The sequence below is a fragment of the Cherax quadricarinatus genome, chromosome 3, assembly GCF_038502225.1.
Source record: "Cherax quadricarinatus isolate ZL_2023a chromosome 3, ASM3850222v1, whole genome shotgun sequence".
In the NCBI taxonomy this organism is placed as follows: Eukaryota; Metazoa; Arthropoda; class Malacostraca; order Decapoda; family Parastacidae; genus Cherax; species Cherax quadricarinatus.
The window spans coordinates 68,030,066-68,055,380 of record NC_091294.1 but is presented as its reverse complement, the minus strand read 5'-3'; the positions used below and the strand labels follow the sequence as shown (position 1 = coordinate 68,055,380).

At 41.7% G+C, this 25,315-nt stretch overlaps 1 protein-coding gene across 1 annotated transcript in view; it reads right to left on the bottom strand.

The window, feature by feature from the left end:
• Positions 1-25,315, bottom strand: part of Stlk (Ste20-like kinase) — a gene marked incomplete in the record, with an annotated part of 179,338 nt that overhangs the window by 20,092 nt on the left and 133,931 nt on the right. Inside the window, 1 exon segment of the mRNA XM_053800467.2 lies at positions 8,065-8,251. Coding sequence (XP_053656442.2) covers positions 8,065-8,251 — 187 coding nt within the window.

The window sequence follows — 25,315 nt, the reverse complement described above, 5'->3', positions numbered from 1 at the left end:
TTCAACTTCAAGGAGGTACCGGTTATTAAAAAAATGCTGAACATTAAGTTGGAAAATTGTAATCCCCATTATTTTTTGCACTTCACGCATTTATTATGGACAGAGGGTGGATGTCTGCAAGTAACATCACAATTGGAATACACACTCTCCCTACTCGACTCATCAAGGGAAAGAGGGTAATTCTGAGTAGTTGCTTGCGTACTGACCATGTATCCATCCTCACTGGAGAGGGTATTATCAACAGAAGCATTAGTCATCATCGGATAACTGAGGTGTGATATTCCCAGTTACAGGAAGCAAAGGCACGCGAGTCTCAAAAGGAGACTGTGGGGGCTCCAAGGAAAAATTTGGTAGGCCAGGTGAAGTACCCTGAGAAAGTTCATGTTCCATAGGATGAGCTGCAATAGTGGAAGATTAAGCACCAATATCTGGGGCAAGGTTAGGGGCAGGTAATGACTCATCAGGATGAGGTGAGCTGACAACTGGGTTATTCGAGGTAGTTGAGCCCTGTATGAGAGATGAAGTAGGTGTATTTGTAGGGGTAGAAGAGGACACATACTATCTTGAGGGGGCTGGGCCATAATTAACTTCACATTGTCTGGGATCTGAATGGGACTGATCCCATTAGCCCTTAACAGATCATTGAAAACATGAGAACAGAGTTGAATATCACTACCTGCTATGTCCTTGGCCATCACGTACATTAGTTGAGCTCTCGTCATATCCCCGGCTGAGAACCCCGGAGACATGGGAAGTGAGGAAGAACCTTGTGCTTGTGTTTGTTGTAGGTGAGGGTTAGGGAGAGGATGGGGCACTGCAGAAGAGGCAAAAGTCCAAACATTAGAACTGTTAGAGGAGGCCTGAGGAGTCCCACCAGATCCAGGCAGAGCCGGAAATGAATCCTGGGACATCGTTGGAGGTGCCTGGGGAGGGGTCTTCAAAGAATTGGACAGTTTCCTGGCCTAGAGTTTTCTGGATTGCAGTTTTCCTCGCAGGACAGATAGGGGAAACAGCATGATGTTTTCCATTACAAAGGATACACTTGGGTTTAGTTTTGTTACAGCAGTCTCGAAAAGAATGCTCACCAGAGCATATGCTGCAAATTGTTAATTGGCTACTGCATTTATTGGTGGTATGGCCAAATGCATAACATTTGAAACATCGAGTAACACTGACAAACTGTTCAAGATAGATTTGGTCAGGTGTACATCTGGTGCCAAAACATTTGAAACCATGTTGACATACGAGTTCGGCTGCTTCAGGTGTCTCTAGGATTAACTTTAGTGTTACTTGGTTGCTGGCAGGTTTAGAGAATTTGTATGCATGGATAACCTTAAATTCAGAATTCTCCTGATTAAATTCTGCAATAAGTTCCTCCACAGAGCTCTCTCTCATGAAGCTGTTAATTCTCACCACAAAGACAGTTCGTTGGGCTTGATAGCTATCAGGTGGAATGGGGATGATACCCAAAGTCTTCAATTTCTCAAGAACTTCATGCTTAAGCAGTTGGAGTAACTATTCTTCAGAAAAGAGAAGAAGTACTGCCCAAGAGTGGGTTTGAAAAACATTCACTGGAGCAACAGTTGAATTTGAACAAATACATTCGAGAATTACCTTCTTAGAATTTTGTCATCAACATGTATTCGTACTCGTATTCATGCCATGATGTCCAGGAAGGTACATCTGACACAGAGAAGTTGCTTTAACAAGAAAGACTTTCCTTGGTGGTAGCCCTAAACATCCTAAGTCAGCTGACTTATGAAGGTCAGCCCCTAAGATAGCCTACCCTCAAGGAATGAGGGGGACAGGGACCAAGGCAAAGATTGGCTGGATTTTAAAAAACCACACGGGCTACCGGATGGTCAAAATGCCTTGTGTTGACTCACCGAAGGCGAAGTTGCCGAAAAAGAAGATAGGAAAGGCAGAAGGATAGCAGTGTAAGCAGAGTGTTAGTGTGTGGGCCAGTGTAGATGTGTGGGTGAGAGAAGGATGAGGGGATGGGGAAGAGAGGGGTAAACAAGCAAGCAAGTCACCACCTTACCCTCTTGAAGGGATGGGGCTCGAAGTGACTGCCAGCAAGTTTCTTCTCAGCTCTGGTCGAGAATTACTCAGGATAACCCAAGAAAAAACTCGAGGCACAGTGCTCAGAGCAGGAACAAAGACGTCCTCTCCACGACGGCTGCTGGACCTCAGCCATTTCCCATTGTTATAAAAAAAAGTGTTTGGCTAACTAATGTTTGAAACGTACCTCTATTGTCGTTATGGCAGTAAATGAGGAAATATTTAAAAAATGATCACTACTGAGCTATAATTTACAGAAAATTTTGATCTCAATGTCAAATATCACAACAACACGCTTGAAATCAACTTAACCTCACCATTACATCAACACAGGCCAATTTCATGTTGTTTTATTAGAATATTATTAATTGTAATTTGTCATGTATAAGAGCCGCTCTTATACAGCAGGTTAAGTTCCAGGCTACTGCTGTACAGGAGGGCTGCTCTTATACAGTTAGGTTAGGTTCCAGGCTACTGCTGTACAGGAGGGCTGCTCTTATACAGTTAGGTTAGGTTCCAGGCTACTCCTGGACAGGAAGGAAGGCCCCTCTTATACAGCAGGTTAAGTTCCAGGCTACTGCTGTACAGGAGGGCCCCTCTTATACAGTTAGGTTAGGTTCCAGGCTACTGCTGTACAGGAGGGCCCCTCTTATACAGCAGGTTAAGTTCCAGGCTACTGCTGTACAGGATGGCCCCTCTTATACAGCAGGTTAAGTTTTAGGCTACTGCTGTACAGGAGGGCCCCTCTTATACAGTTAGGTTAAGTTCCAGGCTACTGCTGTACAGGAGGGCCCCTCTTATACAGTTAGGTTAAGTTCCAGGCTACTGCTGTACAGGAGGGCCCCTCTTATACAGTTAGGTTAGGTTCCAGGCTACTGCTGTACAGGAGGGCCCCTCTTATACAGTTAGGTTAGGTTCCAGGCTACTGCTGTACAGGAGGGCCCCTCTTATACACCAGGTTAAGTTCCAGGCTACTGCTGTACAGGAGGGCCCCTCTTATACCAGGCTACTGCTGTACAGGAGGGCCCCTCTGATACAGTTAGGTTAGGTTCCAGGCTACTGCTGTACAGGAGGGCCCCTCTTATACAGTTAGGTTAGGTTCCAGGCTACTGCTGTACAGGAGGGCCCCTCTTATACAGTTAGGTTAGGTTCCAGGCTACTGCTGTACAGGAGGGCCCCTCTTATACAGTTAGTTTAAGTTCCAGGCTACTGCTGTACAGGAGGGTTACAGTTAGGTTAGGTTCCAGGCTACTGCTGTACAGGAGGGCCCTTCTTATACAGTTAGGTTAAGTTCGAGGCTACTGCTGTACAGGAGGGCCCCTCTTATACACCAGGTTAAGTTCCAGGCTACTGCTGTACAGGAGGGCCCCTCTTATACAGTTAGGTTAGGTTCCAGGCTACTGCTGTACAGGAGGGCCCCTCTTATACAGTTAGGTTAGGTTCCAGGCTCCTGCTGTACAGGAGGGCCCCTCTTATACAGTTAGGTTAAGTTCCAGGCTACTGCTGTACAGGAGGGCCCCTCTTATACAGTTAGGTTAGGTTCCAGGCTACTGCTGTACAGGAGGGCCCCTCTTATACACCAGGATAAGTTCCAGGCTACTGCTGTACAGGAGGGCCCCTCTTATACAGCAGGTTAACTTCCAGGCTACTGCTGTACAGGAGGGCCCCTCTTATACAGCAGGTTAGGTTCCAGGCTACTGCTGTACAGGAGGGCCCCACTTATACAGCAGGTTAACTTCCAGGCTACTGCTGTACAGGAGGGCCCCTCTTATACAGTTAGGTTAGGTTCCAGGCTACTGCTGTACAGGAAGGCTCCCATTATACACCAGGTTAGGTTCCAGGCTACTGCTGTACAGGAAGGCTCCCATTATACACCAGGTTAGGTTCCAGGCTACTGCTGTACAGGAGGGCCCCTCTTATACAGTTAGGTTAGGTTCCAGGCTACTGCTGTACAGGAAGGCTCCCATTATACACCAGGTTAGGTTCCAGGCTACTGCTGTACAGGAGGGCCCTTCTTATACAGTTAGGTTAGGTTCCAGGCTACTCCTGGACAGGAAGGAATTATACACCAGGTTAGGTTCCAGGCTACTGCTGTACAGGAGGGCCCCTCTTATACAGCAGGTTAGGTTCCAGGCTACTCCTGGACAGGAAGGAAGGCCCCTCTTATACAGCAGGTTAAGTTCCAGGCTACTGCTGTACAGGAGGGCCCCTCTTATACAGTTAGGTTAGGTTCCAGGCTACTGCTGTACAGGAGGGCCCCTCTTATACAGTTAGGTTAGGTTCCAGGCTACTGCTGTACAGGAGGGCCCCTCTTATACAGTTAGGTTAGGTTCCAGGCTACTGCTGTACAGGAGGGCCCCTCTTATACAGTTAGGTTAGGTTCCAGGCTACTGCTGTACAGGAGGGCCCCTCTTATACAGTTAGGTTAGGTTCCAGGCTACTGCTGTACAGGAGGGCCCCTCTTATACAGTTAGGTTAGGTTCCAGGCTACTGCTGTACAGGAGGGCCCCTCTTATACAGTTAGGTTAGGTTCCAGGCTACTGCTGTACAGGAGGGCCCCTCTTATACAGTTAGGTTAGGTTCCAGGCTACTGCTGTACAGGAGGGCCCCTCTTATACAGTTAGGTTAGGTTCCAGGCTACTGCTGTACAGGAGGGCCCCTCTTATACAGTTAGGTTAGGTTCCAGGCTACTGCTGTACAGGAGGGCCCCTCTTATACAGTTAGGTTAGGTTCCAGGCTACTGCTGTACAGGAGGGCCCCTCTTATACAGTTAGGTTAGGTTCCAGGCTACTGCTGTACAGGAGGGCCCCTCTTATACAGTTAGGTTAGGTTCCAGGCTAGTGCTGTACAGGAGGGCCCCTCTTATACAGCAGGTTAAGTTCCAGGCTACTGGTGTACAGGAGGGCCCCTCTTATACAGTTAGGTTAGGTTCCAGGCTACTGCTGTACAGGAGGGCCCCTCTTATACAGTTAGGTTAGGTTCCAGGCTACTGCTGCACAGGAGGGCCCCTCTTATACAGTTAGGTTAGGTTCCAGGCTACTGCTGTACAGGAGGGCCCCTCTTATACAGTTAGGTTAGGTTCCAGGCTACTGCTGTACAGGAGGGCCCCTCTTATACAGTTAGGTTAGGTTCCAGGCTACTGCTGTACAGGAGGGCCCCTCTTATACAGCAGGTTAAGTTCCAGGCTACTGCTGTACAGGAGGGCCCCTCTTATACAGTTAGGTTAAGTTCCAGGCTACTGCTGTACAGGAGGGCCCCTCTTATACAGCAGGTTAAGTTCCAGGCTACTGCTGTACAGGAGGGGTTAGGTTCCAGGCTACTGCTGTACAGGAGGGCCCCTCTTATACAGTTAGGTTAGGTTCCAGGCTACTGCTGTACAGGAGGGCCCCTCTTATACAGTTAGGTTAGGTTCCAGGCTACTGCTGTACAGGAGGGCCCCTCTTATACAGTTAGGTTAGGTTCCAGGCTACTGCTGTACAGGAGGGCCCCTCTTATACAGTTAGGTTAGGTTCCAGGCTACTGCTGTACAGGAGGGCCCCTCTTATACAGTTAGGTTAGGTTCCAGGCTACTGCTGTACAGGAGGGCCCCTCTTATACAGTTAGGTTAGGTTCCAGGCTACTGCTGTACAGGAGGGCCCCTCTTATACAGCAGGTTAAGTTCCAGGCTACTGCTGTACAGGAGGGCCCCTCTTATACAGTTAGGTTAGGTTCCAGGCTACTGCTGTACAGGAGGGCCCCTCTTATACAGTTAGGTTAGGTTCCAGGCTACTGCTGTACAGGAGGGCCCCTCTTATACAGTTAGGTTAGGTTCCAGGCTACTGCTGTACAGGAGGGCCCCTCTTATACAGTTAGGTTAGGTTCCAGGCTACTGCTGTACAGGAGGGCCCCTCTTATACAGTTAGGTTAGGTTCCAGGCTACTGCTGTACAGGAGGGCCCCTCTTATACAGTTAGGTTAGGTTCCAGGCTACTGCTGTACAGGAGGGCCCCTCTTATACAGTTAGGTTAGGTTCCAGGCTACTGCTGTACAGGAGGGCCCCTCTTATACAGTTAGGTTAGGTTCCAGGCTACTGCTGTACAGGAGGGCCCCTCTTATACAGTTAGGTTAGGTTCCAGGCTACTGCTGTACAGGAGGGCCCCTCTTATACAGTTAGGTTAGGTTCCAGGCTACTGCTGTACAGGAGGGCCCCTCTTATACAGTTAGGTTAGGTTCCAGGCTACTGCTGTACAGGAGGGCCCCTCTTATACAGTTAGGTTAGGTTCCAGGCTACTGCTGTACAGGAGGGCCCCTCTTATACAGCAGGTTAAGTTCCAGGCTACTGCTGTACAGGAGGGCCCCTCTTATACAGCAGGTTAAGTTCCAGGCTACTGCTGTACAGGAAGGCTCCCATTATACACCAGGTTAGGTTCCAGGCTACTGCTGTACAGGAAGGCTCCCATTATACACCAGGTTAGGTTCCAGGCTACTGCTGTACAGGAAGGCTCCCATTATACACCAGGTTAGGTTCCAGGCTACTGCTGTACAGGAAGGCTCCCATTATACAACAGGTTAGGTTCCAGGCTACTGCTGTACAGGAAGGCTCCCATTATACACCAGGTTAGGTTCCAGGCTACTGCTGTACAGGAAGGCTCCCATTATACTCCAGGTTAGGTTCCAGGCTACTGCTGTACAGGAAGGCTCCCATTATACACCAGGTTAGGTTCCAGGCTATTGCTGTACAGGAAGGCTCCCATTATACACCAGGTTAGGTTCCAGGCTACTGCTGTACAGGAAGGCTCCCATTATACACCAGGTTAGGTTCCAGGCTACTGCTGTACAGGATGGCCCCTCTCATACACCAGGTTAGGTTCCAGGCTACTGCTGTACAGGAAGGCTCCCGTTATACACCAGGTTAGGTTCCAGGCTACTGCTGTACAGGAGGGCCCCCATTATACAGCAGGTTAAGTTCCAGGCTACTGCTGTACAGGATGACCCCTCTTATACACCAGGTTAGGTTCCAGGCTACTGCTATATAGGAGGGCCCCCATTATACACCAGGTTAGGTTCCAGGCTAATGCTGTACAGGAGGGCCCCTCTTATACAGCAGGTTAAGTTCCAGGCTACTGCTGTACAGGAAGGCTCCCATTATACACCAGGTTAGGTTCCAGGCTACTGCTGTACAGGAAGGCTCCCATTATACACCAGGTTAGGTTCCAGGCTACTGCTGTACAGGAAGGCTCCCATTATACACCAGGTTAGGTTCCAGGCTACTGCTGTACAGGAAGGCTCCCATTATACACCAGGTTAGGTTCCAGGCTACTGCTGTACAGGAAGGCTCCCATTATACACCAGGTTAGGTTCCAGGCTACTGCTGTACAGGAAGGCTCCCATTATACACCAGGTTAGGTTCCAGGCTACTGCTGTACAGGAAGGCTCCCATTATACACCAGGTTAGGTTCCAGGCTACTGCTGTACAGGAGGGCCCCTCTTATACAGTTAGGTTAGGTTCCAGGCTACTCCTGGACAGGAAGGAAGGCCCCTCTTATACAGCAGGTTAGGTTCCAGGCTACTGCTGTACAGGACGGCCCCTCTTATACACCAGGTTAGGTTCCAGGCTACTGCTGTACAGAAGAGCCCCTCTTATACACCAGGTTAGGTTCCAGGCTACTGCTGCACAGGAGGGCCCCCTCTTATACACCAGGTTAGGTTCCAGGCTACTGCTGCACAGGAGGGCCCCTCTTATACAGGAGGTTAGGTTCCAGGCTACTGCTATACAGGAGGGCCCCTTCTTATACAATTAGGTTAGGTTCCAGGCTGAGACCTCCAGTATAACAAAGAAATCTTAGTTTAATACTTGCAGTGCAAGCCATCTCCATAACTTGCTCAAATTTGAGTGAAAAGGAAATTTCCCCATCACTTAGAGCAAAACACTGGTTCTAGTCCATCTGCCTGCCTTCTGGGTTGGTGCATCAAAAAACCAGTGTACATACAAAAGACTTGGGCATAATAGTAAGATGTACTGTACCTTGTCCATTCTCTACATTCTGAGAACAGGTGGAGGCATCATAGAGATATGGTACTCTGTCTTCCAGCTTCTCCAGTAGCATAAGAGTTGAAGGTATACCTCTGTATGGCACTTCTCCATTGCCTAACTCACAAACTACGATGCCCACACTGTAAACATCACTCTTCTCACTGTAACCATACAGATCCTGCAAGCAGTAACAACAGTATAGTAGGGCCCCACTTATCTGGCAAGTTAGGTTCTAGGCTACCGCCATAAAGCGGAAATCGCTATAATGTGGAACGCCCTTTTTTTTCCCCTACTTATAAATGCATATAAATACTAGATAACAAGTTTACATTAACATATATTAAGTTAGCAATAGAACTAGGCATTAAAAACAATAAAAAAGTAAAATACACATAAAATACACTCATTGCTTACCTTAACCCTTTCAGGGTCCAGGGGCCAAATTTCAAAGTGTGCACCAGGGTCCAAGAATTTTCAAAAAATAATTTTGTTATTTTTTCTAACGAAATGGTAATCTTTTTCTGAAGGTAATAAAACAAAAATCACGAAATTTGATGGAAAATTGACAAAATTATGCTCTCGCGAATTTTGATGTGTCGGAGATATTTACGCATCAGCGATTTTGCCAACTTTGACTCCCATTTTAGGCCAATTACAGTATTCCAGTCAACCAAATTCTTAGCTATTTCACTAGTATTACTTCTATTCTATCAATTGAGCACAAGAAATTGCCAAGTCAACTGTTTCAACAACAAAATAAAGTGACCAGAATTTGGTAATTTGGCCAATTTAATGCAATGTTCAAAATATTCCAATTTCAAAACAGGGTCCAGAATAAACAATGCAGGCATTCCTGGCACTAAACTAACATTTCCTCTGTTCATTAGTTATGTTTTCAGGCTCTACAAATGAATTCCATTTTTATTTTTTATTCACGTAATGAATTTTTATTCAAACCAAAATATAGAAGATTTATTGTTATGCAATACTGTAATAATTGTATAAATAATATCACCACATTTGTGAATGTATATTAGACCCACCAGCTGGTGTGTATTAGACTTGTGAGGTAATTTGTTTACTCTTGAACATTGGCAAAAAATTAACATTTCTGCTACTTTGAGCTCAGTTTCAAGCCATTTCCAGTACTAAACCAATCAAAGTCATCTCTATTTCTGTAGTATATCTTCCATTCTATCAAATGAGACCAGGTAATTGCAAATATAACTATATAAAAGCATATTGAAAAACACTGCAAAGTCGCTGTTTTAATCGAAAATTACGGTCTCAGTTTTTTCTCTCATTATGCACTGTGTGCTGCAGGATTTGTTTTATGTGGTGCACACATATCACATAGATGTATTCTCTCATATCTAGGCCCAAATTTACTGCTCACAGCTTATCAGAGTGAGCTGAGCTCATGGCGTAGATCTACGGTTTAGACCCTGAACATAAAGCCGTAGATCTACGACATGGACCCTGAAAAGGTTAAAATATTTATAGTCTTAATGCAGGGCGATATGAGTAGTACGTATTGTAAGAAATCAAGTGTGGCGTGTATGGTAACCAGCCAGGCTACCATACCTACCATACCAGGCCACCCTCACCCACACATAACATACTGTGACATTTAACCCTTTCAGGTTCGGCAGGCCCTCTCCTCAGGGTCGGAAATTTAAAAAAAAAAAAAAAAAAAAAAATTCTTATGAAATGATAGAGAATCTTTTCCCAATCATAATGACACAAAAAGTATGAAATCTGATGGAAAATTTATGGAATTATGCTCTCGTGAAGTTTACGCATCGGTGATTTTGCCCACTTTGAGCCCTATTTTCGGCCAATTCCAATGTATAAGTCAACAAAAATCATAACTATTTCGCTAGAACTCCATTTTTTCTATCGAATGAGTACAATGAGTACCGATTTCAACTATCCAATAAAGTGGTCAGAAATTGGCAATTTTGCCAATTTCACACAAATTTCAATACAGTGGACCCCCGCATACCGTCGCCATCACATAACGTACAATCCGCATACCACTCGCTTTTATCGCAAAAATTTTGCCTCGCATACCGCTCAAAAACCCGCTCACCACTCTTCGTCCGAGACGCGTCCAATGTGCGCCCTTAGCCAGCCTCACATGTGCCACCGGTGGCATTGTTTACCAGCCAGCCTCCGCGGTAACATCCAAGCATACAATCGGAACATTTCGTATTATTACAGTGTTTTTGGTGATTTTATCTGCAAAATAAGTGACCATGGGCCCCAAGAAAGCTTCTAGTGCCAACCCTACAGCAATAAGGGTGAGAATTACTATAGAGATGAAGAAAAAGATCATTGATAAGTATGAAAGTGGAGTGCGTGTCTCCGAGCTGGCCAGGTTGTATAATAAACCCCAATCAACCATCGCTACTATTGGTAGTACAGCTGCTGCTGCTGCTGCTGTACCACCGTCAGCTGCTGCTGCTGTAGCACCGTCAGCTGCTGCTGCTGTTGTACCACCATCAGCTGCTGCTGCTGCTGCTGTAGTACCGTCTGCTGCTGCTGTAGCATCGTCTGCTGCTGCTGTAGCACTGTCAGCTGCTGCTGCTGCTGTACCACCATCAGCTGCTGCTGCTGCTGCTGTAGTACCGTCTGCTGCTGCTGTAGTACAGTCTGCTGCTGCTGTAACATCGTCTGCTGCTGCTGTAGCACTGTCAGCTGCTGCTGTACCACTGTCAGCTGCTGCTGTAGTACCATCTGCTGCTGCTGTAGCATCATCTGCTGCTGCTGTAGCATCATCTGCTGCTGCTGTAGCACTGTCAGCTGCTGCTGCTGCTGTAGCACTGTCAGCTGCTGCTGCTGCTGCTGTAGCACCGTTGTTGGTGTGGCTTATTGAGAATACCAAGAAACAATTAACCCCAGAGGACTTGCCACCCAGGATAACCCAAAAAAGTCAGTGTCATCGAAGACTAACTTATTTCCATTGGGGTCCTTAATCTTGTCTCCCAGGATGCAACCCACACCAGTCGACTAACACCCAGGTGAACAGGGAAAAATGCCTGGAACTAGTGCTCATATTGGTGAATTTAAAGCCAGCAAAGGTTGGTTTGAGAGATTTAAGAATCGTAGTGGCATACACAGTGTGATAAGGCCTGTTCTGGAAGAAAATGCCAAACAGGACCTACAGTACTCAGGAGGAAAAGGCACTCCCAGGACACAGTGTCTCATCAGTCATTGCTGCATCTTCAATAAAGGTAAGTGTCATTTATTCTTCATTTAGTAGAGTAGTACATGCACAATATATATTGTGCATGTACTACTCTACTATTGTGCATGTATCCTTCTCTGTGTGTGTAGGAAAACGTATATTTCATGTGGTAAAATTTTTTTTTTCATACTTTTGGGTGTCTTGCACGGATTAATTTGATTTCCATTATTTCTTATGGGGAAAATTCATTCGCATACCGATCATTTCGCATAACAATGAGCCCTCTTGCACGGATTAAAGTCGCTATGCGGGGGTCCACTGTATATGCCAATTTCCAAATAGGGTCCAGAATAAACAAGACAGACATTCCTGGCACTAAAATAAAATTTTCTCTGTTCATTAGTCACGTCCCCAGTCCTCTCTTACATTTCTTTTGCTTTCCACTTTGAATTTTTATTCTTACAAAAAAAAAAATAGAAGATTTACTGTTATGCAGACTACTGCATTAGTGTAGAAATAGTATAAATAATATCAGCGCACTTGTGAAAGAATATTAGGCTCACTAGTTGACATATATTGGGCACGTGGCATTTGTTTACTTTTGAACTTATGCAAAAATCGAACATTTCTGCTACTTTGACCTCAATTTCAAGACACTTTTCATTTCAATTTCTGTAATATGTCTTTTATTCTATAAAATGAGACCAGGAAAACTATAATACAACCATAAATAGCACATGAAAATACAATGCAAAGTCGCTGTTTTAACACGTAAACGGTCCAAGCAGATCTACGTTCACATGTGTAGTGCTACAAAAGTAGATCTACGTTTTTTTAACATATTTTCAAATGTAACCAAAAAAAAAAGTAGATCAAAGTTTTTTTACACATTTTCAAATGTAAAAAAACAAAAAGAAGATCTACTGTTTTACATAGTTTCAAATTTTGAAAAAACGTATATATAAGTTTGGACCGTTTACAGGTTAAAGCAAAAACAAGGTCGGAGTTTTTTTTTTCGCATTATGCACTGTGCGCTGCAGGATTTTTTTTATACTGTGCACACTGACCACACAGACCCATTCTTTCATGTGTAGGCCTACCAGCTTTCTCTCGTTAGATTTGAAGGCACTAGAATTATGCGTACTAGTACGGCACCAACCCTGGCGAGCAAGCTGTACTAGTACGGTACCAACCCTGAAAGGGTTAAAGCATCCCAGAGCGATAAAATGCATATACAGTTCACTCATTACTTACCTTAACCCTTTGACTGTCGAAACCCCAAATCCTAAGGTGTCTCCTGGTGGCGCAAAATATTTGAAAAAAAAAATTATTTTTTCTTATGAAATGATAGAGAATCTTTACCCGATGGTAATGACACCAAAAGTGTGAAATTTGATGGAAAACTTACAGAATTACGCTCTCGCAAAGTTAGCGACCTAGGCGATATTTACAAATTGACAATTTCGCCCAATTTGAGCCCTATTTTTGGTTAATTCCATTGTTCCAGTCGACCAAACTCATAACTATTTATTTAGAGCTCCATCTGTTCTATTGATTGAGTACAAGAAACTGCCCATTTACCGATTTAAACTTCCCAATAAAGTGGTCAGAAATTGGCAATTTGGCCAATTTCAGGCAAAATAAAAAATATGCCAATTTCAAAATAGGGTCCAGAATGAACAATGCAGACATTCCTGGCTCTATAATAACATTTTCTTTGTTCGTCAGTCACGTCTCCAGGCCCCTCTTGATATTACTCTTGCTTTCTACTTTTAATTTTTATTCAAACAAAAAAATAGAAGATTTACTGTTATGCAGACTACTGCAATATTGCAATAATTGTATAAATAACATCAACCCATTCATGACTGCATATTAGAATGGCTAGTTGGACATTTATTGGACAATGACATCATTTGTTTACTCTTGAACATTGGCAAAAATCAAACATTTCACCTACTTTGAGCTCCATTTCAAGGTCCTTTTCATAGTAAAATGAATCAAAATCACCTCTATTTTTATGTTTTCCATTCTATCAAATGTGACCAAGAAAATGAGAATATAACCATAAAAACTGAAAATACACCTCAAAGTCGGCGTTTTAATCTAAAAACACTGTCCGAGTGTTTTTTTTCTCATTATGCACTGGTTGCTGCAGGATTTTTTTATATGGTACACACTGACCACACAGATCCATTCTCTCACATGTGTCCCTACCAGCTTTCTCCTGCTTGATTTGAAGCCGCTAGAATTTTTGAGTATACATACGTAAGACATGGTGGCTCGTAAGACGTATATGTACGACTGAAACAATCAAAGAGTTAAAATATTTGTAGTCTTAAGTAGGGTCAGTGGTGAGTAAATGAAATAAAACGAATAAATGAGAGAAAGAGAGAATGAATATATGAGAGAGGACAGATGCAGAGTTATGTAAACAAACCAGGCAAATGCATTTGGTTTGTGTACAAATTGTTTCCACATTGATACAGTAGAATACGTAAGAGCAACACTCCCATTCTCATGTAACACCATTTTTAGAAGAAATGATGTTCTGAGTGAAGGCATACAATAGGAACAATTTTCTACAGTTACCCCCAGTAATATTATAGTGCACACATTTTCTCTGATGTTGGACTAGAAAAAACATTATTCTTGCCATGCCGGGTCGCCATATGGAAAAAGACCCGGGCCGGAAGTACCGGCAACTCTCGAATGAATGAATGAATGAATTCTTGCCGTCACTCCTACAGGTCACCAGGCTACCACATCTCTCATTTACGTTAATTTATTCTACTGCGGGGTGTATTTATCATGTTTGTGTGTTACACAGCATGTTCATTATTTAATTTTGAAAAAATATCATAGCTGGATTAATGAAAATGTGTATATTAATGTAACATATGACATTTAGTGTGCCTCAGTGATTATTATTGAGTATTATCATTATTAATATGGTGTCTCGAGACATAAGACACTCTTACTGATTTTAATGGGTACCTGCATGCCAGCACAGTGTGTAAGTTTATTTAGGTACAGGTATACATAAGTATAATTATCAGAGTATGTATTCAAATTCAAATTCATTTATTTCTTTGCTAGTAGTACATTGAGATTATATTTTTACAATAATGGGTTGCAGTGCAAGAAGAGCCTCTATTATGCCTAGGCATTATGGGCTGACTTAATTTAATGGCTTACTGACTACTTATCACTAAAGAAATTATCATAGTTGTACAGTAGTTCTATTAATTGTAAGTGAATCTAATTTATACAAACCAAAGGATATATTCATGTATCCAAAAATGCTTTTTACAAAACATGATTCAGGAGTAGTTTTCAGTAGTTTACAGTATGGGACTGCTACAATCTGGTGGAGGGCAATACTGGTTTTGGCAGGTATGTATACTTCTATAACCCCTTCTCCTGAATATATTACTAAATGTACAAGGAGAAACTTTCGTTTCTCCTTTTGGGCCACCCCGCCTCGGTGGGATACGGCCGGTGTGTTGAAAGAAAGAAAGTACAGTGTACCCCCGAGTTTCGTGATTAATCCGTTCCAGGGAGCCTGCCGAAAGTCAAAATTCACGAAACTCAAAACCATTTTCCCCATAAGAAATAATGGAAATAAAATTAATCCGTTCCAAACACCCAAAAATATTAAAATGAAACATTTTTTTCAAATTAAATAAAGATTTACATACTGAAATCAATGAGAAATCAAGTACATGCATATAAAAAATAATAATAACATTACACTTACCTTTACTGAAGACTTCTGGGTGGATGGAAGACGGGAGGAGGGGATAGGAGGAAGGTGTACACTATTGTTTGGAAGGAGAATCACCTTCCATTAGGACTTTAGGTAGCAAGTCCTTATCTGGGGTTACTTCCCTTCTTCTTTTAATGCCACTGGGAACAACTTGAGAGTAACTGGACCCCTGTTGCACAAAATATCTGTCCAGATAGGTCTTTTTCTGGCATTTCTTTAAGATTTCCCTGAAGTGGGACACAACACTGTCATTGAACATGTTGCAGATATGGCTTGTTTCAGCTTGGTCAGGGTGATACTTTTCAACAAAACTTTGCAACTCATTCCACATTCCACACACGTCCTTAATCACTGAAGAAGGAACCTCCTTCACTCTCTTTTCCTCCTCCTCTGAAGCAAGTTCCTCGGCTGTGGTCTGATGCTGTTCCAGTTGAAGCTCTTGCAGTTCGTCAGTGGTTAGCTCTTCCCTGTGGTCCTCCACCAACTCTTCCACATCCCTGTCACTCACCTCCAACCCCACAGACTTGCCCAATGCCACAACACCTTCCACAACAGGCAGAGGGTCGGCAGGGACAGGGTCTGCCTCAAACCCTTCAAAATCCCTCTGGATCGTGTTCCTTTCTTTATTTACCAAAGTGCTTGCACTAGCTTTCCTTGGATCCATGATGACTTATTTAGCAGTTACAAGCACAAAAAACAATAGATTATTATGAAATGTATTGTATGAACCCACAGGGTGATGGTCACGTGTTGGTAAACAATGGCACACTGAGCGTGAATGGCGTGGGAGACTGGCTTGGTGTGCGCGGTGACGGGCGGACGGGTACCGGACAATCGCCGAAACATGAGTCTAATCACGAAACTCGAGGCCAAATTTTGCCAAAAAAACTCGCCAAAGGTCAAATTTCACGGAAAGTCGATGCTGCCGAAACTCGAGGGTCCATTGTATACTTCTATGTGGTAATTTGTCAATATAAGCTTGGTTGTCTAGTCTTGAAGTTTTAAGATTTAGGTAATTGGTAGATTTATTGGTAATGTTAAATACTGAGTACTGAGTATTTAGTCTAGGGTGGTTAAGTGGCGTTTGAGAAGAGTCTTAAATTGATTTTCAGACTGGATTACTTTGGTATTTTCTGGTAATGAACTCAAAATTTTGGGGCCCTTTATGTGCATAGAGTTTTTACACAGTGTGATATGGACACGGGGTACATCAAAAAGAGATCTGTATCTTGTGTTATGGTCGTGTGTCCTGTTAAGATTGGTGAGGAAAAGTTTCAGTGGAGGGTTTATATTTGTGTGTATTGTTCTATGTACGTAGTAGGCACATGAATAAGTGTGGATGTTCTTAATGGTGAGCAGATTTAGACTTTTGAATATTGGTGGAGTATGCTGTCAGGAGTGGGAATTTGTTATCATTCAGACTGCTTCCTTTTGCTGGGTTATTAGTGGTCTTAGGTGATTTACTGTATATATTATGTATATATAAAATATGAAATAACTTTTAAAAACACTTGAAATATTTGAAAGTTTCCAGACATAATGGACATATGCGGTGCTCACGGAAAATGTAAACAAACCGGGTGGGGCACGGTTACCATATTAGAAAGTTAGGTGGGGGGAGTCTTACAGCGAGTTTTTTTCAAAATCTTAAATGTCTGTATTCGCAGAACCCCGTAAAGCAAAATGCTGTAAAGCGGGGCCCTACTGTATTACTCTATGGTGTATGTATACTATACAGTACTGTACAGAAACACTGAAAAAACTGCATATAAGCCTATCATCACAGTTTTGTTTTTTTTAAATTTAACAATTTTCCAATAATGTGTTATCTATGACATACTGTATGCCATAAAAATTTTATAACGATTCATTCACTAATATATAGTCTAGGCTACAGTGAAGCAATCATATAAATTAGACTAAGCTACCATAAAGTAATCGTACTGCTGTTTCTTCATTATCAATACATAAAACGTCATACCTGTAAATAAATAGGAATTTCTTCTTCACATTACCTTTTCATTTTTGATGTCTAGTGTTAGTAATACATATAATATCTACAGTGTTTTATATCATTCAAGACAATACTGATGTAAGTACACCTACCATCCGACTTACGACCTGCTCGACATACGACCACTTGACTTACGACCGTGTTTTTTATGCCAAATTTCTGGGAAATAAACAACTGTTTGTATTGTACACAGTGTTTATCCTAAACCTTACAGTATAAAATACAGTACTAACAGCATAAAAAGTAAAGTAAAAAATGAAATATCAAAATATAACAATAAAATAAAGTCACTACAAAAATGTGATGTTAATATTCAGTAGTAAAGTTCGACTTACGTCCATTTTGACTTACGACCGGTTGGTCGGAACCATAAGTCGGATGGAAGGTGTACTGACAAACAGATTATTCATCTTGTAAACTGACAACAAACTTATGAAAATGAAAATGTTTATTTCCCTGCAAAGCTTACAATGTGTGATTTACATATTATGAAATATCACAGTGGACCCCCAGTTATCGGCCTGTTCTGTTATCAGCCAACTCGGTTATCGGTTGATTTTTCAGCGCCCAGTTATCAGTCGTTAATTTGGTTATCAGCCATTTGGGACGCGTTTGTCCGTCGGCCCCAGCCGCTTGAGCGTCAGTTTGGCTGTGCCTCTAGGTGAGTGAGGAAGCTTCTGCTCATTCATCCAAACAGATTGCTATAATCCATTGTTTTTTGTGGTTAGTGATTGGGTGCAACTACAAGATAAGCAACCATGGGCCCAAAGAAACACGTTACATGGTAAATAAAAACATGCAATGCATATATGCGATGTATATTTAACCCTTTGACTGTTTACGCCATATAAATACGTCTTATGCGCCAATGTTTCTGACGTATTTATACGCACAAATTCTAGCGGCTTCAAATCAAGCGGGAAAGGCCTGGTAGGCCTACATGAGAGAGAATGGGTCTCAGTGGTCGGTGTGCACCCTGTGAAAAAAATCTGGGACCCAGCGGTGCATTGTGGGAACGCCATCTTGTTAGTCTATTTTCACCATGCCTCTCGGTAAGAAGTTCCTCACTCCTCGGCAGATTGGAGGTCTTTTGTTCCCAAGTGATAGCTCTAACAGCGATGAAAATGTCAGTGACAGTGAATTCCAGGGTTTTGAAGTGAGTGTTACTGGAAAAAGTGCCCAGGATAACGTAATTAGTGATGAAAACCCAGATGACCCACAACCTTCCACCTCTGGTGCTGGGCCGGCTTGTTCACGTTCACGTTCGCCTGTACCAGGACGAAAGAGGAAACTATTTGGTCATGTACAACACCCAGATGTTAGCAGTGAATGTGATAGTGATAGTGATTTCAAGGTCATTGAAAGCAGTTCTAGTGACAGTGAGGGTGAATATTCCCCAGTGAAGCGGCAGTATGTACGACGTAGCATGAGGTCTGGTAGTGCTTCATATGTTGTTCCAAGGGGAAGGAGAAACTCTGGGAGCACATCCCGTGGCCCTACACCACAACCTGATAGTGAAGATGACGATATTCTTACGATGGGTATGAATGATGTGAGTGAGGGAGCAGGCAGTGGTGGTGATAGTGATGGTGGCACGGCCCATGTGGCACCATCAGCGGGCCACGCTACTACCCACGCTGCTGACTCTGCACAACAACCAGCCTCACCCGACCCCACACTCCCACAATCACGGTACAATATCCAGAACCCACCAGCAGACCGCATCTGGGATTGGCAGGACGGTGACGAGTTTGTTCCCAGTCCCCATGACTTTGATGAAACACAAAGTGGAATAAAGCCATCATGTCCACTTGGGAACAATGCTAGTGAACTGGACTGCTTTGAGTTATTCTTTGATGAACCCCTGATGGACATCATTGTCAAGGAAACAAACACATACTATGATTACACCATGGCAAATACAATTCTCTCACCAAAATCACAGCTACACCAGTGGAAGGAGACAACTTGGCAGAGATGTACCTGTTTTTTGCCACAATAATGCTTATGCCACATGTGTAGAAGCACACTGTCACCACATACTGGGCAACAGAACGCCTGATTTCAACTCCAGGTTTTAGTGACATTATAGGTGTCAATCGTTTCCTGATACTGTTAAGTATGTTACACTTTTCAGACAAAACCAGGCCTGACAGAACCGACAGGTTATATAAGATCAGAAATGTGTTTATGTACCTGAAACAAAAGTGCTGCATGTATTTTTATCCCTTCAGGAAGCTTGTTATTGATGAGTCCTTGATTTTATTCAAAGGAAGACTCTCATTCAAGCAATATATACCAAGCAAGAGGAAATGCTTTGGTATAAAGCTATTTGTACTGTGTGATTGCAGAAGTGGTCTAGTTTTGGATATCATTGTGTACACTGGCAGTAATACTTTGAGAGATACCATGAAGTTATTGGGTATCTCTGGTGATGTGGTTCGAACAATGATGGAACCATATCTTGGTAAGGGGCATATGTTATTTACTGATAACTGGTACACAAGCCCCTTACTCAGTGATTTCTTGCGAATGAACTTGACATATATGTGTGGCACAGTGCGTGGTAATTGTAAACATATGCCAAGGTTCGACGCTGGCACTTGCAGAGGTGAGGTGCAAGCCTTTGCTGCCAATGACATCATGGCATTTCGGTGGCATGACAAACGTGATGTCACATTGTTGACATCAGTTCACCGAAACGAAATGGCACACAGTGGCAGGCACAACAGAGAGACCAATGAACCCATTCTAAAGCCTGCAGCTGTCATGGACTACAACCTCAATATGCGCTTAGTGGACAAATGTGACATGCAGGTTGGGTTTGCAGACTGTGTACGCAAGAGTTATAAGTGGTATATAAAACTTTTTTTTTCATCTTGTTGATATCTCTATGCTAAATACTTATAACATATACAAGTTGAAGACCAACAAAACACCAAAATAAGGTGAATTTTGTTTGTCAGTAATCAGACAAATAATTGCAAAGTACCAAGGAGCAACACCTGCAATAGACCAGCGCCCACGAAATTACCAACACATGTCATCTCGTTTCAGGCCTGGTGATCACTACCCCATACAATTGCCTCCTACTACTGCCAAGAAAAATGCTCAGAAGAGGTGTTATGTATGTACACATACCACAAAACGCCCACAAACATGCAGAGACACTCGTTTTATGTGTGAGGAGTGTCAAGTGCCCGTCTGCATATACCCATGTTTTAAAAAGTTCCACAAGCTGCAGCAGTTCTAGGAACGTGGTTAGTGACTGTACATATGTATATATATTATGGAACAATAGTAATAAACATTGTTTTGTATTGTTTGTTTGTGTAAACTAAGTGTATACACAAACTAATAGTGATAAAGTTTGTTCTGTTATTGTGTTGTAAACAATGAGTGTATATTTGAACAATGCACCTTACATTGGTCTCACAGGCCACATAAGTTACTTGGAAAAGAAAAATATTGAAAAATGCAAGAAACTTTTGAATTAGAGTAAATAAAAGAATACCGGGTGGGCGGCAGTCGCCGCTGTTGCCGTACACTTGTCACTTTCTGCAAACTTTGCGGCTCTATATCTCGGTAAGTACTGATGGCAAAATTTTTTGTTTAGGCTTAAAACACTCAGAAAAATATTCCTAACATTTTCATAAGAAAAAATATTTTTTTTTTTTTTTTAATATTTTGCGACATAGAATGACAGTTTCAGAAAGGGGCCTGCGACAGTCAAAGAGTAAATAATAATTACTGGTACATTAAATGTCTTATTTTACGTTAATATAGACATTTTCATTAACCCATCTATTATATCTTCAAAATTATATAAGAAACATGTTACATAGCGTATAAACATGCAATGTTTATTATATGCAATGTATATTTAATAATCATTCTTTGGCACATTAAATGTCTTATTTTACATTAATATAAACATTTTCATTGAGCCATCTATGATATCTTCTTCAAAATTATATAAGAAACACGTTACATAGCATATAAACATGCAATGTTTATTATATGCGATGTATATTTAACCCTCTGAGGGTCGACAGGCCCTCTCCGAAACTTGTTCTCAGGGTCGGCCAAATTTAAAAAAAAGAAAATTTATTTTTTCTTATAAAAGGATAGAGAATCTTTTCCCAATCATAATGACACCAAAAGTATGAAATTTGATGCAAAACTTGCGGAATTATGCTCTCGCGAAGTTAGCGGTCTCAATGATATTTACGCATCGGCAATTTTGCTCACTTTGAGCCCTATTTTCAGCCAATTCCAATGTACTAGTCGACAAAAATCATAACTTTTTCGCTAGAACTCCATTTTTTCTATCGAATGAGTACAAGAAACCACCCATTTACCAATTTCAACTATCCAATAAAGTGGTCAGAATTTAGCAATTTTGCCAATTTCACACAAATTTCAAAAGATGCCAATTTCCGAATAGGGTCCAGAATAAACAAAGACATTCCTGGCACTAAAATAACATTTCCTCTGTTCGTTAGTCACATCCCCAGGCCCCTCTTATATTTCTTTGACTTTCCGCTTTGAATTTTTATTCTTACAAAAAATAGAAGATTTACTGTTATGCAGACTATTGCATTAGTGTAGGAATGGTATAAATAATATCAGCACACTTGTGAAAGAATATTAGACTCACCAGTTGACGTGTATTGGACGCTTGGCATGATTTGTTTACTTTTGAACTTTGATAAAAATCGAACATTTCTGCTACTTTGCGCTCAATTTCAAGGTATGTACTTTTCATTGTAAAACCAGTCAAAATCATCTCAATTTCTGTAATATGTCTCCCATTCTATAAAATGACACCAAGAAAACTATAATACAACAATAAATACCATACGAAAATACAGTGCAAAGTCGCTGTTTTATTCCAAAAACACGGCCAAAGCTTTTTTTTCTCATTACGCACTGTGTGCTGCAGGATTTTTTTTATACTGCGCACACTGGCCACATAGACCCATTCTTTCATATGTAGGCCTACCAGCTATCTCTCATTAGATTTGAGGGCGCTAGAATTTAGGCGTACTAGTACGTCTAAAACACTGGGTCGTAAGCCGTACTAGTATGACCAAAACCCTCAAAGGGTTAATAATCACTCTTTGGCACATTAAATGTCTTATTTTACATTAATATAAACATTTTCATTGATCCATCTATTATATCTTCTTCAAAATTATATAAGAAACACGTTACATAGCATATAAACATGCAATGTTTATTATATGCGATGTATATTTAATAATCACTCTTTGGCACATTAAATGTCTTATTTTACGTTAATATAAACATTTTCATTGATCCATCTATTATATCTTCTTCAAAATTATGTAAGAAACACGTTACATAGCATATAAACATTTTTTTTTTTTTTCAACAAGTCGGCCGTCTCCCACCGAGGCAGGGTGACCTAAAAAAAGAAAGAAAATCCCCAAAAAGAAAATACTTTCATCATCATTCAACACTTTCACCACACTCACACATTATCACTGTTTTTGCAGAGGTGCTCAGAATACAACAGTTTAGACGCATACACATATAAAGATACACAACATATCCCTCCAAACTGCCAATATCAATATCAATATAAGCATGCAATGTTTATATGCAATGTATATTTAATAATCACTCTTTGGCACATTAAATGTCTTATTTTATGTTAACCCTTAAATTGTCCACACGTAGATATACACTGACGTGTGGCAGGCTCTGAACGTAGATCAACTTTTTATTTTTCATTCCTTCAAATTTGGTGCAATAGGCCTGAGTCGCCTAGACATGAAAGAATGGGTCTGTGCACTCAGTGTGTGCACCATGAAAAAAATCTGGGAGCACTTAGTACCTTGTGGAAGCACCAGTTCAACTGAACGCCAGCTAGAGCAAATATCGTGGCAAACACCAAGAATTCACTGATGTCATGTCATATTAAAACTCACATTTTAAGAGGAAAGTAAAAATAGGTTAGATAAATGCATGAGCGGGTGTGGGTGGGTGTGAGTTGCACCTGACTAGCTTGTGCTACTAGGCCAGATGTTGTGCTCCTTCTTTCAGTGGATGTGACCTGATTAGGTGGGTCATTGGTCTAAGCCAGGGGTGACATGGACCTGTTTGCATGGGCCAGTAGGCCTGTTGCAGTGTTCCTTCTTTCTTATGTTCTATGTATTTGGCTTTGGCTATCTCTGTCTGTATCTGTCTATATCTCTATCTGTCTATATCTCTGTCTATCTATATCACTGTCTATTTGTATCTCTGTCTCTCACATGTACTCATAAATACAATTATACATAATGTAAATTACCTAGGATAACCCAAAAATTCCAGGTCAAGTGCTATACAGTGTTTGTAGATCTAAGACATAAATAAACATGATGCAAGTAATAGCAGTGTCACTTGCTCAGCAATCAGGGAGCAGCACATACACCACAAACCAACAGGTTTACTATCCGCTCCCTGAGACAGAGACAAGCAGGTGGAAAGACACACACACACAGGCAGACAGAAAGACAGATAAGCAGAACTAGACAGACAGATAGACAGACAGACAGATAGATGTACAGATATACAGATAGACAGATAGGTGTACAGATAAACTGATAGATGTATAGATAGACATACAGAGACATGTTTGTGTGCAAGAGTAAAAACATATAAAGGCAAGGTTTTCTCCAGCAGAGAACATTCATCAAATGTCACTGTTATCTAACGCTGTTGTAACACCATTATTCAAGGAGCTCATATTACACTCCAGGCACACACAGGAGACAGAAAGACAGATAAGCTGAACTGGACAGACAGATAAGCAGAACTAGGTAGACAAACAGACAGATAGATGTACAGATACAGATAGATATACAGATAGATAGATGTACAGATAGACAGATAGATGTACAGATAGTCAGGCAAACAGATAGACTGACAGACAGACATACAAAGACATGTTTGTGTGCAAGAGTAAAAACATATAAAGGCAAGGTTTTCTCCAGCAGAGAACATTCATCAAATGTCACATATCTGACCCTTGTCATAACACCATGCTTCAAGGCGGTTCATACTCCAGCATGTCTAAAACATTGCTGTGACCTGTAAATACTTTGTATATATTTCTAGACAATAGTAAATGACCAGGGCAGGTGAAAATGTTCACCTGTCAATGTGATTGTTACAATTTGAGTACTCTTTCAGTACATAATATTAGTGTCAGAACAAAGATTGGCTATGAAATCACAAGAACTGTTATGAATTGTAATTATCAGAACATAAAAATTATATAAATTAAAATAAAACTGAGAAAAAAAGGTAAATCGGCAGCACTTTTGCAAGCGGCAGGACTGGATGTTGCCGTCAGGTAAGCATCCAGAGCCAACTTCACGGTCTTATATCTCAGTATGTACTAGTCCTAATTTTTTTTTTCTGTGTGTTTTACCACACAGAAAATACCCCTCTTTAATTTAAAAACAAAAAATGATTTTTTAATTTTTCAAAATATTTGGAGCGCCTCGCAGGCGAACGTAAATCTACGTTTGGACAGTTTAAGGGTTAATATAGACTTTTTTTTTTTTTTCAACAAGTCGGCCGTCTCCCACCAAGGCAGGGTGACCCAAAAAAGAAAAAAAATCCCCAAAAAGAAAATACTTTCATCATCATTCAACACTTTCACCACACTCGCACATTATCACTGTTTTTGCAGAGGTGCTCAGAATACACAGTTTAGAAGCATACACATATAAAGATACACAACATATCCCTCCAAACTGACAATATCCCAAACCCCTCCTTTAAAGTGCAGGCATTGTACTTCCCATTTCCAGGACTCAAGTCCGACTATATGAAAATAACCAGTTTCCCTGAATCCCTTCACTAAATATTACTCTGCTCACACTCCAACAGACCGTCAGGTCCCAAGTACCATTCGTCTCCATTCACTCCTATCTAACACGCTCACGCACGCTTGCTGGAGGTCCAAGTCCCTTGCCCACAAAACCTCCTTTACCCCCTCTCTCCAACCCTTACGAGGACGACATTTTCATTAATTCATCTATGATATTTTCTTCAAAGTTATATAAGAAACATGTAACATATCATGTGGCATATAAACATGCAATGTTTATATGTTATCGAGTGGAGAATCAGACGGAGAGTAAACATTACATTTTCTCTGATGAAGCGTTAGAGAAAACTGTGAATCTGGCAACTGGTGCAGTAACCGCCCTTCATATGCACTTGTTTACAATTCTCGGCATGAATTATT